General features: G+C 39.6%; 2 protein-coding genes across 2 annotated transcripts in view; one reads left to right on the forward strand and one right to left on the reverse strand.

Moving 5' to 3' along the window:
- Nucleotides 7,683-8,199, forward strand: LOC109821080 (uncharacterized mitochondrial protein AtMg00810-like). Its single transcript, XM_020387274.1, has 2 exons — nucleotides 7,683-7,982; nucleotides 8,068-8,199. Exons 1-2 carry the CDS (start codon nucleotides 7,683-7,685, stop codon nucleotides 8,197-8,199), a joined length of 432 nt encoding a protein of 143 aa, XP_020242863.1.
- Nucleotides 14,747-15,922, reverse strand: part of LOC109820704 (uncharacterized protein At4g17910) — a 14,209-nt gene continuing 13,033 nt past the window's right edge. The window contains exons 15-16 of the mRNA XM_020386899.1: nucleotides 15,193-15,291; nucleotides 14,747-15,103 (exon numbers count right to left, since the gene is read on the reverse strand). Coding sequence (XP_020242488.1) covers nucleotides 14,951-15,103; nucleotides 15,193-15,291 — 252 coding nt within the window. The 3' untranslated portion in view covers nucleotides 14,747-14,950. The remainder of the gene's footprint in view (nucleotides 15,104-15,192; nucleotides 15,292-15,922) is intronic.

A 15,922-nucleotide genomic window follows, 5' to 3' on the forward strand; every position in this document is an offset into this window, starting at 1 on the left:
CTGCCAGCGCAGCGAGGTCGGGGGACCGATACGGTGGTCACGCTGGAAGAACGGGACGATCTTGTTCCAGACGGACTGATCCGTCCCGAAACCGTGGGACAGGACGACCACCTTCGACCCCGTTCCGATCACCCTCACGTTCAGGATCTGTAGCAGTCTCGCTCCGTTGCCATTTCCGACCATCTTTTGTGTTTAATTAATTTGCTAGCTTCCTCAGAAAATTTCTCAAAGGGGAGGGAGGGAGGGAGGGGAGAAGTGGAGGATGCTGATATATATATATAGTGTGTGGAGCCGTGGTGAGGTTATTATATACGCGAGGTTTTATCTCGCCCCCCTTCCGCTCATATCACTATTCTTCTCTTTCCTAGCGCTCCTTTCACTTGCTTTTTGTGGCTTATTATCCAAAGAGTGACACTACGGGCACACCCCCAACCACACCTTGGGACACACCCCCTCTCTCAGCTATAGTGCACGGGTCCACTTTAGATTTTTTTAAAAATCTAAAGTGAGCCCCATGCACTGTAGCTGGGAGAGGGGGTGTGTATCAAGGTGTGGTTAGGGGTGTGTCTGTAGTGTTTTCCTTATCCAAACCCCGGTATCTCGTTAATCTTTTGTCCTTTCTACGCACCCGTCTCCGCCACTATTTTTTTTTCCGCCCCAAATTTATCCGGGTGCGCGTTTTGTATTGAGGTAGGCTCACCCCTGGTGAGCTTACTCCTCTAATTGCCTAACTCTCCTTCTAGATGAAGAGGGGTCACAAAAAGAAGAGGAGACCTCTCAGTTTCGAACCAATATTAATTTCAAGTGATTGTCGTAGACATTTTATTTTAAATTGTAGAAGAGCGACTAATCCGAAAACAAATCTTAGAGAAACTCTTCATGCTTTAAAATCCGGGTTTTAAGATGTAAGCAACTGACGCTTTGAGCTTATCTTGTGTGTGAGGGGACCATCTCTTTCAATTAAGGGGAAAAAAAGGCGTTGTTTGTGAGATGCTAAAGTGGTAAACACCAACTAGTGACTAGTTAGGTCAATTAATAGACCAATTTGTACTTTTTTTTATTTTTTTTATTTTCTATCCATTTGGAGTCTACCAGCTTGCCAACCCAATCACAAGGCATTGGGGAGGTACATGTATCATCTCTTCGCTGTGATTGGTCCCGATCGTGTCAGCAAGATGGGAAAAACTATTAGGTGCCGTTTGGCAAAGGGTTAAGTGAGAGGTTAAGGAGACTTAACCCTTTCTTAACCCGCCAAACACAAAAAATCTATATAAGGGTTAAAGTGAGTTAACCCTCTATAATTTGCCAAACACAAAATATATAGAAAGGTTAAGCTAACCCCTCTAGAGGGATTAAAATGAGTTAACCCCTTAAAATGATGGGTTTACTAATACTCCTATTTAGAAGGATTAAGAACTAATCATTCTAATTATAAAGAAAATAGTCAAAATCCTTGTTATTCCCAAACACTAAAAGTGATCATAAGGGTTAAAATAAACTTATATAACGGGGTAATAATTTAGTCCTTCGAATTGTTAAATGGACTAACTATGTTAATATAAAGAAAATTGACTTGTATTTCTTTGATTCCGATTACAATTCGATTACAAAAGAGAAGAGAACGAATTTGGTTCTCTCCTTTGTTTAAAACTGGGTTCTTCAAGGTAGCGATGGAGTGCCTCCTTCGATTGCTCGCGTCGAATTTGCTCTCCGTTGACGATCCGACCGTCTTTTATCTCGTGGGAACGATGAACTTTTGTGGAAAAGTTTTATGAGTAACTCTGAATGAGTTTTAGAACTCTGAACGAGTTAGAACTCTGTGAATAGAGTTGTTAGAACCGAAAATTCGGTTAATGACCAAGCAGATATTCTGTTGTTGAAGAATCCCTTCGGTTTTGATCTTCTGGATTTGATTCAAAAATCCTATCTCCAAGGATTTTTTGCCTCTCTCACACCTCTTTGTGCAGTTGAGATCCTGAAGAACTAACTTACTGCTTCTTCGTCCCAAAAAGCCAGCTAGCCAGCCCCTTAACTCAGTTGAGTTTGTTGAGTTTTTATAGGTGGATAAGAGGTTGTAACTGCCCTCTAAATCCGCTCCTAAGTGGGCGTGATTTCCTCAGATCGTGGGGAAACAGTTCTGAAACCGTTCGACTCGTATTCGAACGAGTCAAACGCCCAATCTAGCGTTCAGAACCCAACGTCGCCTCTTAGAATTGAGACGCGGGGTTGGGTGTTGGCTGAACATCATTGAACGCGAGGGTCGCTCGCGTTTTGGTTTGTTATAGTTTCGGAACGCGGGGGTCGGTGTTGGTTGAACCCCTACAAACGCGAGGGTCGCTCACGTTTAGCTTGTGCTTGGAAACGCGGGGGTCGCCTGCACTTCCAGAATTGTAACGCGGGGATGACATCCGCGTTTTAGAAGGAGCTAGTTGACTTGTAACTTCTTCTGTAAAGCGTTGCAAGGACCGTTATTCAGTAATCCTAGCTTTAGCTATTGTGGAGTGTGAAAGTCGTCCGATTGTAACATTCACTGTAGATTATGAAGACTGCTGAATAGAGTTTTCATTAGTTGTCGGAAGTGTCGTTGAATTGTAACTCTTCTCGATCTATGTGAAAAGTCCTCCATTTGCAGCTTTCGATTGTCGGCGCGAAAGCTATTTGATTGTAGCTTTCGTTGTTGGAACTTGACGGGAATTAACATCCATAGTGTTTTTAGATGAATATTTGCCCACAGCTCTCTACCAAGCAACTCACCAACTAAGTCCAACCTTTTATTTCTGAAATCATTACACTGCTCATCAGCATCTCTAATAGTTGCTAATATAATATTAGTTATGTTGTTGTCGCAACCATCAAGATCAATCATCTCAGAAATGAGGTCGTGTTTGTAGCGATTGTAGAATTGTGAATACAGTGATTAGAAAGTCGTCTGATTGTGACTTCCATTGCCGGAGCTTAATAGGGATCAGCTATCCATTGTGATTTTTAGACAGCCTACATTAATCCTTCTCCTTAATCTCTCTTCATTAACTCTTTGCCAAACAAAACCTAAGAGATTTCTTTGTACCAGAGTAGTTAGATGAATAAAGAGAAAGAAGAATGTTTAGACCATTGTATTAATCTCCAACTACCCTATTCTATACTACTCCAAAAGTGTACAATTATTACCGTATCAAACATTAAGTGGATAAGAGCTACTGGATAATTTCTCGTATTCCAATTGAATCTAATTCAAATGACCCAATGGCAGGCACGCAAGCGGAACTACGCCAAACACTGTGAAATTGTACGCTTGCACCCAAAAATCAGATGAAAGATAAAGGTGAGCAAAAATTTCAAGAAATCATCCATTATTGCCCCCACCCTTCATTAAACTCTACAGTAGTAGAGTGCACTTAATTAGTAGCTGAGGGGACCTCAAACCAATTGTCGTAAGTTAGCAATAAGAACTGCTTTATGAGGATGAAAACAACCTTACACAACCACACCAATCAATTAACCAATAAAATAATTCATGAAGTATGTTTCATCTCTAAGAAGGTACGAACAAAAGATAAGTGACCAGTTTTCAAGCCAAGACCAAGGCTCAAAAGATCTGATCCAAAAAATGCTCAAAACTCTCTAAGATCCGAAGTCTCCAAGCCCTCTGTTGCCAAAAGATCTCTCAAAAGCTCCAGCCGAATCTCCCGAACTCAGCTGAGTTTCCAGCTATTTATAGGGGTTTTAGGGGTGTAACTAACCTCTAAAATCGCTCCTTAGTGGGGTTGTGATCCCCTCAGATCATGCAAAACGGTTTTGGAACCGTTCAACTCGTATTTGAACGAGTCAAACGCGAAATTCGCGTTCTGGGAATGAATTCTGCGTCTTGAACTTCAGACGCGAAGTCGGGCTCTGCGTTTGGGGCTGAAAACGCAGTGGTGAGCTCTGCGTTCTGTTCTTGGAACACAGAGATGAGCTCTGTGTCTCGAGTTAAAGAGACCGTCAACTTGTAGTCTCTTTTGTTAGAGCGTTGCAAAGATTTTTGTCTCGTAATCTTCGTCTTGGCTCTTTGAAACATGAGAGTCGTCAATTGTAACACTTGTTGGTAATTGTGAAGGCCGTCGAATCAAAACTTTCATCAGTTGTTGTGAAAGTCTCCCAAATATAACCTTCTGAATGTCGTCAAATTGTAACTTTCATCATTGGTGTTTGACGGGGATTAACTATCCGTAGTAATTTTTAGACAGCCTACAAAACTCTCTCATCGTTGGGTATATTCTATGGACGGGGGATGGTGGACTTGAATGGTCAACTTTGTCTTGGAGGAATTGGGAGAACCACTTGCCTGCTTTGGACTTAGAGTTCCCTTGTTGGCCACTCGACATGGAATTCTCCAGGGTTATTACAACTTCTTCGCCATGCTAGAGCGATATAACCCTGATTCTTGTTCATTCTTCACACCTGTTTGGAAGTGGAAGTGGGGCTCATTTTGGTTTACCTTCACTATCACCAACCAGCCCAAGACCCGCAGGGAATGCCTTATCCCTAGCCAGCAATAGAATACGACGAACGCCACCAAGATATCAATGACATTCGGCTTCATCTGCGTCGGCGATACCCTAAGCGTCGTGAACACCTGCTTGTGGAAAGGATGCAGAGGCAACCACAAGCCAAACTCCAGATGCCTCACATAGAGCGGGCCTCGTTCCGGCCCATGATCGAATATGGCCTTCGACTTTGTCGTAGTGAGCAAATCATATGCTTTCGGGATATCAAACCTTCAGTACATCGTCTTTTTTTGTGACAAAGTCACCTTAGAGTGAATATCCGCCAATAGAGCTCGACGATCCACATGTGCAGAAGCCATTGGAGATTGAAGAGTTGAACGTCGGAAGAAATGAACGGAGAAGATCAACAGTTCTCTGAAGAGAATTTGAGAGGATAGCAACCGCCACTCTTATGGCCCTATTCCTATATATAGGCAACTGGCCTTTTCAACTGTCGAAATCCGAACCATTGGATCCAACTTTGTCCAACAGCCAGGATTAAATCTTAGAAGATCAAGGCGTGGCCTACTCACCTCAAAAAGCCCGTAATCTGCTAGGAAAAATGGAGCGGCGACAATTAAAAGAAATGTATAGTGACGTCAACCACGTCAATTTTGAAGAGATTTTCAATTTCTCATCTAGTACGCTTCCGCATCCATCCAAAGCTAATTTGATTTCACTCGGACCCGGCTCAAGCCGACTCCAAGTGAAAGGGGCCAACTGTTATGGTGTTTCCATTCTCTAAAAGTGCAAGTTCATTGCCAAGAAATTGACAATTGTGCTACATGCTATCCCAATCGACTTGGCGGTCGAAGACTGATAGGGACAACAACTCAGCCGACCTGTCGAGTCGACATCCCTCTATGTCGACTCGAAAGGCGGTACTTGTAGCCCACTTTTCGAAGACGACTCACCACGAGTTCACTCGACCATTTGCTAGACGCCTTATGAAGCCGACTCGAAAGACGTTACTTCTCACCGAAGTCAAAGGAAATCTTCTGCCTCGAGCTTATCCTCGCTGACAATGTTTCAACGTCCCACATAATGCTTGACAGGCGCATCAATGCCCCTAGTCTCAATAGCCTTGATGACTCATCGGACCACATGGGCACTGTCATGCCGCTAGTCACTTCTCGTTTAATGCCGAAGTGATTCATCCCCCACTCGCTAGCCGACACCTGTAAAACATGTGCTGACACAGCCGCCAGACCACACTTCACCACAGCCATCCTATGTTCGGCCGAAGTGACCAATCTACCCTTACATCCTAGGTACATATACATGTACTATTCTACCTTACAGAGGGCTATAATTTTAGATTTTAATCGAGATCTTGATTTCCAAATCTGATCCTTAAGTAATCACACCGCACACAAGAACTCTCATAATTCTTATTTACCCCACTCAAGTTCATCGGCTAACATGATCGTCAGAGGTACAACGGGAGAACCAAACCCCACCCTCTCACGGACTTCTACTTGTGCAGATTCATCTACCATGTTCAAAGAACTAGACATAAAGTCAGAGAAGAAAGAGGCCATTCATCAATCCTCAACAAATTCATCCAAACACGGATATAATTGACTGTGTGATCACTTGTACATCAACAATATTATACTTTTATTTGCTTTGTCGTTGATTGCTCCAACAGTGGTATCAGAGCTAAGGTCATGAACCAAGTAATTTAAAAAAAATAGATGATCTTTAATGTGAAGCCCGAAGGTGTTGGGAGAATACATGGATGCATGTAGGAGAGATATAGTCTAGTTAGTCACCATAAGTGAAGTAGTGGAAGTTCCTACGGGTGTTTGATAGCTATGTGCTGAATGCATTGTCAGGTTAGCCCACAAGTTGAGTGGTGCAAAAGTTTGTGAACTGGTTAGTCCACGAGTGAAGTGGTGCAAAAACTTAGTGAATTCCGTGGAAGATTGAATTATAGTTGAATTAAAATATACTCATAAAATTAAGGGAGAGTTGTTGAGGAGATTAATATGTGAGTATAGTCCCACATCGGATAAGATAAGAAAGAGTGATGAGTTTAAATAGGAGTTTGGATCAATACGTGATAGCTATAGATTTTGGGTTAAAAGTGATTCCTAACTTCTATTTAAGGCTCATCAACTCTGGTTATAAGCCAAACGTAAGATATCTCAAAGTGTTTGGCTCCATTTCTTATGCTCATATTCTAGCAGAAAGGAAAAAAAACTTGATGACAGAGGCAAGAAGACTGTTTTTATTGGCTACAAGTCCAGGGGCTACAAACTCTACAATCCTACTACAAATAAGGTGATTGTAAGCGGAGATGTTATGTTTGTTGAAGAAGAAGGTTAGAATTAGGATCTAGAAGCACAAAACAATTCACGACGTACTCTCCTTGATATTCTTGAAGATGGTATCCCTATTGCAACTGAAGAAGCACCACCGGCCAATGCTCCTGAAGCTCCAACCCGCAAGTTCCATTCGAAGTTGAAAGACCAAGAAGAAATCGCCAATCATCAGTTCTCTTGAGAGATTATGAAGTAACTCCAGATGATGATGTTGATGCAGATAGAGATATAGTGCAATTTGCAATGTTTGCAGATTGTGAGCTAGTTATGTTTGAAGAGGCTATTCAAGATCCTAAGTGTATAAAATGCAATGAAAGAGGAGATAAAGGCGATTGAGAAGAATGACACGTGAGAGCTTACTAATATCCCACAAGGACATAAAGCAATCAATGTGAAGTGGGTTTTCAAAACAAAGATTAAAGCGAATGGTGAGGTTGAACGACATAAAGCAAGATTGGTGACGAAAGGCTACGAGCAAAGGTCTGGTTATGATTAACAAGAGGTTTTTTCCTATTGCTAGAATTAAAACTGTTAGATTAATAATTGCTCTGGTTGCACAGAAGCATTGGAATATTCATCAGATTAACGTGAAGTTAGTTTTTTTAATGGGCCACTTGAAGAAGAAGTTTTCGTAAAGCAGTCACCTGAATTTGTGAAGAAAGGATGCGAGCATAAAGTATACAAGTTAAAAAAAGCCTTGTACGGGCTGAAGTAGGCGCCATGAGCATGGAGCAAAAGAATTGATTCTTTCTTTCAAGATAGTGGATTTCAGAAGTGCCCCTCCGAACATGTCTTATATGTGAAGATAAACAACTCTGATCTTGGCTTGATGTCTTATTTTCTCGGCATTGAAGTAGTTCAAGGAGATGATGTGATTTTCATATGTCAAAGGAGGTATTGTGCAGAGTTGTTGAAGAGGTTTCAGATGTTTGATTGCAATCCTGTTAGAATTCCTGTGGAGGTTGGTACTAAATTATCTCGAGAAGGTGATGGTGCAGAAGTTGATCCTAGCTATTTCAAGCAAATTATTGAGAGTTTGAAATATCTCACATGGATGAGGTCAGATATAGCCTATGGAGTTAGTCTAATCAGCAGATATTTGGAGGCCCCTCGCCAATCTCATCTACAAGTTACAAAGAGAATTATGTGATACCTAAAGGAGACTTATGATCCTGGTTTGTTTTATTCTTCATCTAATAATTGTGATGTTGTAGGCTATTTTGATAGTGATTGGAGTGGAGATCATGATGATCGTAAAAGTACTTCTGGCTATGTTTTCAATTTGGCACCACCGCATTTTCATTGTCGTCGAAGAAGCAGCCTATTGTTACACTCTTAACTTGTGAAGCGGAGTATGTAACAGCTGCGTCTAGTGCTTGTCAAGCAATTTGGTTGTGTAATGTGATAAGTCAGATTCATATTCAAGTTGAAGGTCCTACAAAGATTTATGTTGACAATAAGTCCGCAATTGATTTGGCGAATAATAAAGTCACTCATGGAAGGAGCAAACATATTCATACTCGTTACCACTTTTTACGAGACAATGTTGAGAAGAAAGAGATCGTGTTGATTTGTTGCAAGCCTGAAGATCAAGTTGCGGACATCCTCACGAAACCTTTGAAGTTTGAAGCGTTTGTCAAGTTTAAGCATATGATGGGAATGAAGACCATACAGAATTAGGATTAATGGGCGATGTTGAAGTTAATCCTAATTCTAAAAGGATTTGAGTTAGTGATCTCTAGGAATTATAGTCATACTAGAATTATATTATGAAACACTTTTGTAAACTCTTTAAATAGGCATTCATGCAACCTTCTACCTAAGAGGAAAAAAAGGGAAAAAAAGATAGGAGAGTACTGTAACTACAGTAACCGAGAGTTAAAAACAATTTTTTAGTTTGCTTCTCCTACTAAATCTCTCGTCACATATATTATACTTCTATTTGTTTTGCTGTTGATTGCTCCAACATAATTTCCCTCATGTACAATGAAGTTACTATAGTCAATTAGATTAAAACTGCCTGAAATCGTGCCTTCCGCTTTGGACAAAGTAATGATCTGACCATCTCACTCTGCTCTCAATAATACGCCTAACTTGCAAGCAAGGTCTTCTTTCACATAATTCATAACAAAAGAGAGACGAAATTCACATACTTGAATATACTGGAGCCCATTATAGCCTCGCGTGCTGCGCATCATTATCTTTAGAGGAAATTCAACTTATGCTTCAAATCATTTGCTACCATCTGATCCATATAGGGATTTTTTGTCATTATAAAATGGGTAGAATTTGAATAACATTTGCAAGAATCAGATTCGCCTATTTGGTCCAACTCCAATCCGTCTCGATCCCATTTGTCAGTGCTCCTTTTGGTCCCTCTCCATCTGGTTTCCACATCCACATTATATAATTCTCCACAAACACCAGATCACTGTAGAGTACAGTGGAGAGTCCGAGGCCCCCCACGAATTTTTATTTATTTATTTTTTGTTTGGGAAAAATTTCCACAAAACCCCCCGAAACTTTAGGGGAGATTCCTACAAAATCCCCTTCAACTTTGTGTTAATTTTCCCACCGAACCCGCAAAAGCTGTTCGCGCGAAGCCCCCAGAACTCCAAGGAGTCCCAAGTAACCCGCCGAAGTTTCAACTTTTTCTCACAGGACCCCCTTTAAAAAGGAAGGCAGAATCGGGAAGATAACGAGGTCATCCAAGAAAGCTAAACCTTTTTTCATCCTGCTCGTGCGTAAAGGGATAAAGATTGAGCAGGACTCTATTTCCCCCCCGCATTTCCACTATTACTTTCTCTTTGACAAGCCCTCCACTAACTGTTCGAGTACCCAAAACAATGTTGCACCCAATAATGAACTCCACATTCACAAAGTCATAGGAGGACGCACGTATCTGTATGTATGCACGCGCGCAGCATTCGTCTTCTGATGTTTTCGTCTCGATTCTTTTACACGTATCTGTGCGTACGCACGCGCGCATTCGGCTTTGGATATCTCCGTTTTATTCTCTTTTTTTACAGGATAAACTTTCTTTCTGATTGCCCCTTTTCTCCTTCACTCTCATCAGCCCCTATTGATGGGCGCAGTACGATAGGGAGACTATTCTTGAATGTGGACCCGTTCTCTTTCATCTCATCGAAACAATGATGCTTTTGTTTCTGCGCACACGTCCAACTCATTGTACTGTACAGGACTGCTAGTTATTTTTTTTCTTTTTCTTTTTTAAAAATCAACAGCACTGGTAGAAACAGCAATCAGGGTATAATCTATTTGCAATGTTATGACAGCGAGGTCCTTGATTATTTGCTACATGTGATTCACTAGCCATTGCCCGAGTCAACTAGCTAACAGGTTGTTGTTACTAGCTAGCTAGAGGGAAAAGAAGAGGAGGGCCAAAAAAAAAAAAAATCTAACACTGAACTCACTTTCAAGTGTTGCTGTGATTTCATCAACATCTTGGGTGAAAGTTGACATGTTTGTCCGCTTCTTTCCCAAAATCGAATACGGGATCTTGTTGTCTAGATGTGAAGTCTCCAACTCTGCCTTTTTTTGGAAGAGTTAGGCACCTACTGTTCCTTAATTAGGTGCTCCACATGATAATGTTTCTAAGGACCCCTTGAAATGGACACGGCGCATCAAATTGCAGATAAACATGCGGCCTCTCCTACACTCGCATTTCCCTCGAAAACGACACGCATGTTTGTATGTATGTATGTGGGAAGAGAGAGAGAGAGAGAGGGGGGCTCTTTTTCACGTACTTGAGGCAGACCTCACATTCATTGGTCTGAAATTGTTGGGTGACTCATTGGTCTTCTTATCTTACACATGGGCTCTCTTATCTATCTTCATATTTTGGTACCGAGTGCTTGCCTCAGAGCCCAGTGTTTCCATGTCGGAAGTGAACAGAGCCTGTCGAAAACCCCTACCCCTGCCTTCGCGTGACCGGCTGACTACGGAAAGGACCCCACTTCATATTTACTTCATCATCCAATCGGTTGTCGGATTCACAGCCGCCCATACAAGCAACCCCCCCACGCGCAAATCAGAGGGCTCAGGCTGACACGTGGAAGCATCGCATACCCAAGTCACAGCCTTCATTATTCCGGGTGGGGCCACTCCGTATGGGAACATGGGCGAGGCTCAGGGTATCTCTTCTCTAGGGGATAACGAGCATAGCGAATTGTTTTCTGCCGACAGCCGTACGATTGGACTCTGAGAGGCTTGGCATAGCGTAGTCCCCTTTTTCACGGAAGACAAATTTGCTCACAGGAGACCAATCTAATAAGCCTCTTCGGCGGTTGTGATTGGCTGAAACGCCACCAAATAAAGGGCAAATGTTCCTAAGTTTGCAGATGAACTCACGCATAAGGTGCTTGGAAAAAGTTGTACACATGCAAGTTTTTTTTGTGGAACTGAAAATTAATGTCACGTTATCAAGTTAGTTGAAGCAAATAGCTCCTCCGGGTCTTAATAAGTCGAGTTCTGTTGCTTTTGACATTTTTATTAGTTAGCTGCTTATCCTCCAAACAGTGCTTAATAATTATGTACTAGCAGCTATTATCTGGACGTGCAACAGAGTTTGCTCACAGGCGTAAACTGTTACTGAAAGAGATTTTGGAGCCATTAAGAACTGGTGCAAGGAGAAATTCAAGTAATTAGTTCACTGACGGAAAGCAAAAGCACGCAATCAAAACATTTCTATGGAACTTAGAATTCTACCTGCCAGCATAGAGAAATCATTTCCTTAATCATAACAATTAAATAATATCCAAGTAATTATTTATTTTTATATGACTAATATTGTATTCCCCTGAATTGCACTGATTTCCACTCCTCATCATCACCAGCCTATCCCAAGCCAAGTTAAAGGAGGAGGGTTACATTAGGTAGCCGACATCAAGCGTAAAATATAGTCCGGTCCACATAAAAATGAATCCTATTAAATATTCACCGGGGCATCTCCACTGAGATGTGTTCCGTTGATGTCATCCTGATGCAATGATAAGTAAGCAATGATGGTTTGCTAGGGCGTTCCCTGCTAGCGACGCGTTATATCAATGTCACCTCAGTATAGTGGCAAGTAAGCAAGGATGTTCTAAGCATCTAGAATCCTCGAATAGGTTAACAAATAATGTTAGGCATAGACTATAACGATAAAAGATGAAAATAGTAAGAGACTTGTATAGGAAAATAGAATTAAGTTAGCTACTTAGAATATAGGTACACTACCAGAAAGACAATGAAATTAGTATCATGCTTAGAAGAAAGATAATTATAATTTATTTACAAGAAACTAATGGATATGTGAAAAATCTAGAGAAATTAAATATCGAAAAGAGAATAATGAAACAATGTGGGAGTCATTGTAGATAACATAATAAAAAATAGTGTTATAGATATAAAAAGAGTTAAGAGATAGAATAATACTAATAAATTGTATTAGGAGCAAATGTTATTAATATTATTAGTGCTTATGCATCATAAGTAGGGTTGCCCGAGTGTACTAAATGAGAATTTTCGGATAACTTAGATAAATTGATACAATGAATTCTTAGGAGGAAAATTCTTTATAGGAGGGTATCTTAATGGATATTGTTGGTAAGGATAATAATGGATATAAAAAGATACATAAAGGCTTTGGACATGGGGATATTAATGATATGGTAGAATTAATTTTAGAGTTTACAACATCGTATAATCTGATAATAGAAAAATGGATGAACATTTAATAGCCTTTAAAAGTGAATTTAATAATAGTCAACTAGACTTTTTTTCTTACTAGAAGGGTGAATAAGTTAATATGTAAAGATTGTAAAATTATATCGGGAGAAAGTTTAACTACACAACATATATTGATGGTTCTAGACATGTCTGCCAAGAAGTGAAATAGAGAAAACTAATATGAACAAGAGACTAAGAATTAAATGGTGGAACTTAAAAGGAGAGAATTTAATGCATTTAAAAAATAATAATGAAGGATGATATATAGAATATAAATAATGAGACTAATATTATGTGGAATAGCATGTCTACGTGTATTAAGAAAGTGGCTAAAGATATGCTAAGAGAATCTAAAGGTTGTAGATTAGTTGATAAGGAGAGTTGGTGGTGCAAAAGGCGATTAGATAGAAGAAATTATTATATAAAAAGGGGCAAAAGTGTAGGAGCAGTGAAAACTTGGAGAAATATAAGCTAGCAAGGAAGAATGCAAAAAGAACGGTTAATGAGACTAAATATAAAGCTTATGAGAATTTCTATAAAAAGTTAGGATCTAAAAAGAGAGAAAGATATATATAAGCTTGAAGATTAGAGAAATGAAGAGTAGGAATTTGAGTAATATTAGGTTTATTAAAAGTAAAGATCAAAGAGTTCTAGTAATTGACCGGGAAATAAAAGAGAGGTGGATGAGTTACTTTCATAAATTATTTAATAATAACCAAACAAGTGAGCAACATAGACAACTTGACCATATAGTGAATGATAGAAATTATAAATATTATCGAAATATTAGAAATGCTGAAGTTAAAGACGCTCTAAAGGAAATGAAAAGTGAAAACATCGTACGACCAGAGGGTATCCTCATTGAAGTTTGAAAATATCTTAAAGATATAGGCTTAGCAACGGACAAGTGTCCCCCTACATGCACCGCTCAAATCAAATTGACGGTCAGGACCACCAAGAATCCCGACTTAGCCGACTCACCGTGTCGTTGTCGGTTCTCTTGTCGGAGACGACTCGTTACGAGCTCACTCGACCAGTTATTTGACGTATCGCGGGGTCGACTCGAAAAGTGTTACTTCTCGACAAAGCTAAAGGATGACTTCAACCTCGAGCCTCTCCTGCTGACAACACATCAGCGTACATTAAATGCTTGCCAGGCGTCATCATTCCTCTAGCCCCGATAGTCTTCATGACACATCAGACCACGTCAACACCGTCATGTCTCCAATCACCTCGTATTAAATACCGAGTTAATCTCTCCTCCACTCGTCGGCCGACACCTGTAAAGTATGTGCTAACGTAGCCGCTCAATTGCCGTCATCATGTGCCCTACCGAGATTACTATTCTACCATTTTTCCACTACTATAAATAGAGGTATTATTCTAAACATCAGGGAAATGAATTTTCTCTAAGCAAGCAATATTTAAGAATTCCACTGCACTACGCTATAGAACTCACACAGTTCATCATTTTCCCACTCAAAGTTCATCAACTGACGTGATCGTCGGAGGAACAAAGGGGGAACTAGTTCACGTCCTCTCACGAATTGCTATTTGTGCAGGCAGAAGCTACTCAACTCAAAATCAAATGTTCAGAGAAGTTAGCGACCCCCTAATTAACCCCACCCTCATTATATTATTTGTTTGATTATTAACATCTAAAAGTAATTATTTTTATTATCGATGACCACTCATTCGGCATGATGGTAAGATTAATGATGATGGTGTTCACCGAATCAAATTTGGATGGTTAAAATGGATGAGTGCTTCGAGAGTTTTATATGATCATAGAATACCAATGAAACTAAAAAAGTGATGTAAGACAGTTATAAAACCAACAATGATTTATGGGTCACAGTGTTCGACAATTAAAAAATAACAAACACAAAACATAAGTGTAGCAAAAATGTAAATGTTGTGATAGTTTTATCAGTATACACTAAAAAATAGGATAAAAACTGAATGTATCCGTAATAAATTAGAATTTGTTCCTATAAAGAATATGATTATGTCTAACTTAACGGAGGAGATGTCTCATAATATAATGAAATTAAAGAATAGAATTCATATAGCTAATCCTAAAAATTTGGGATAAAAGCTTTGATGTTTGCTATTGTCCTTGTATCAAAACAACCATTATCATAAACACTTGTGATTGAAACAGTGCTCCCTCCACTGTGCAATTAAATCAACAGGTAATAAGTTAGCCTTAGCTCATTTAAGAACAATTCATTATAATTCTACTCAGCAAAATGAATAGATACTAATATCCAAACATAATATAAACCAATGAGCCAAACTCAACCACCCCCTTAGACATTACAATTTTAAATTTAAATAAATAATAAAAAGTCAGTACATTTGATTTCACCAAAATTTAAATCGAATGCTATATAACCAAGCCAAGCCAACAATAGCAGTTAGAAGAAAAGTATATCCAAGTAATATACCAAATGCTGCAAAAGAAGAGGCAGAGAGTGTATCCACCAACATGTTAACCATACCCGTGAGAAGATTAGCCTGCATTAAGAAAATACCATCTTTAGTGCAAAGCTTCAAGAGTTAGCTTGTTACGCTCCAAATTCAACCAGAAGAAACTGTCATCTCACCAGGAGAAATGACCCCAGCAGATTGTAATTGAATGTTTCTTCGAGTACTAAAGGTTTCTGCGCAGGCATGAAATCTGAAAGCATGATAATTGATAATACCTGCCAAAGAAAAGAAACAAACATTAAAACTTGTTTGATGAATAAAAGCTACAGAAGTATGATATGATCAAAGAAGGTCCAGGATGTCCTTCAGGATATCAGCAACGTTCCAACGCTTAGTCATGTGATATTACGAGTTGAAACAGTCTTTAATTAAGATTCTTTTTTATTGTCATGACTGTCCAGAATGAATCTTGTCAGGTCATGTAGATATGAGATAAGAATATCAGAGAAGATGGCTTTGGCAGAGCAAAGTGCAGTGAATGCATCCCCAATAACAGCTAAGTGCAATGAGCGCATCCCCAACATAGCTAAAAACCCTCAGCTATGGGATCTGCCTCCAGAAATATTAGCATTCACGCTCACCAGCATATCAAAAGAGTAGAATCCAGGCATGAACTCTTGAACAAATGAGTTATAGCAAAAGAATCTTTGGTCTCTAATCATATATTAAATCAATCTCTTGCAGATATTGATCATAAACACAAAGTTCCAAAATTGTGGGAATAACTCATTTCATGGTGGTCACTTCTTCTGAAACCAAAATTAATTCTACATTCAGAAATAACATAGTAAAAAATTTATTGTGTCTGCTTGAAAGATTTACTATAGACCTTGAGCTTGGTAAGCA

The sequence above is a fragment of the Asparagus officinalis genome, chromosome 8, assembly GCF_001876935.1.
Source record: "Asparagus officinalis chromosome 8, Aspof.V1, whole genome shotgun sequence".
In the NCBI taxonomy this organism is placed as follows: domain Eukaryota; kingdom Viridiplantae; phylum Streptophyta; class Magnoliopsida; order Asparagales; family Asparagaceae; genus Asparagus; species Asparagus officinalis.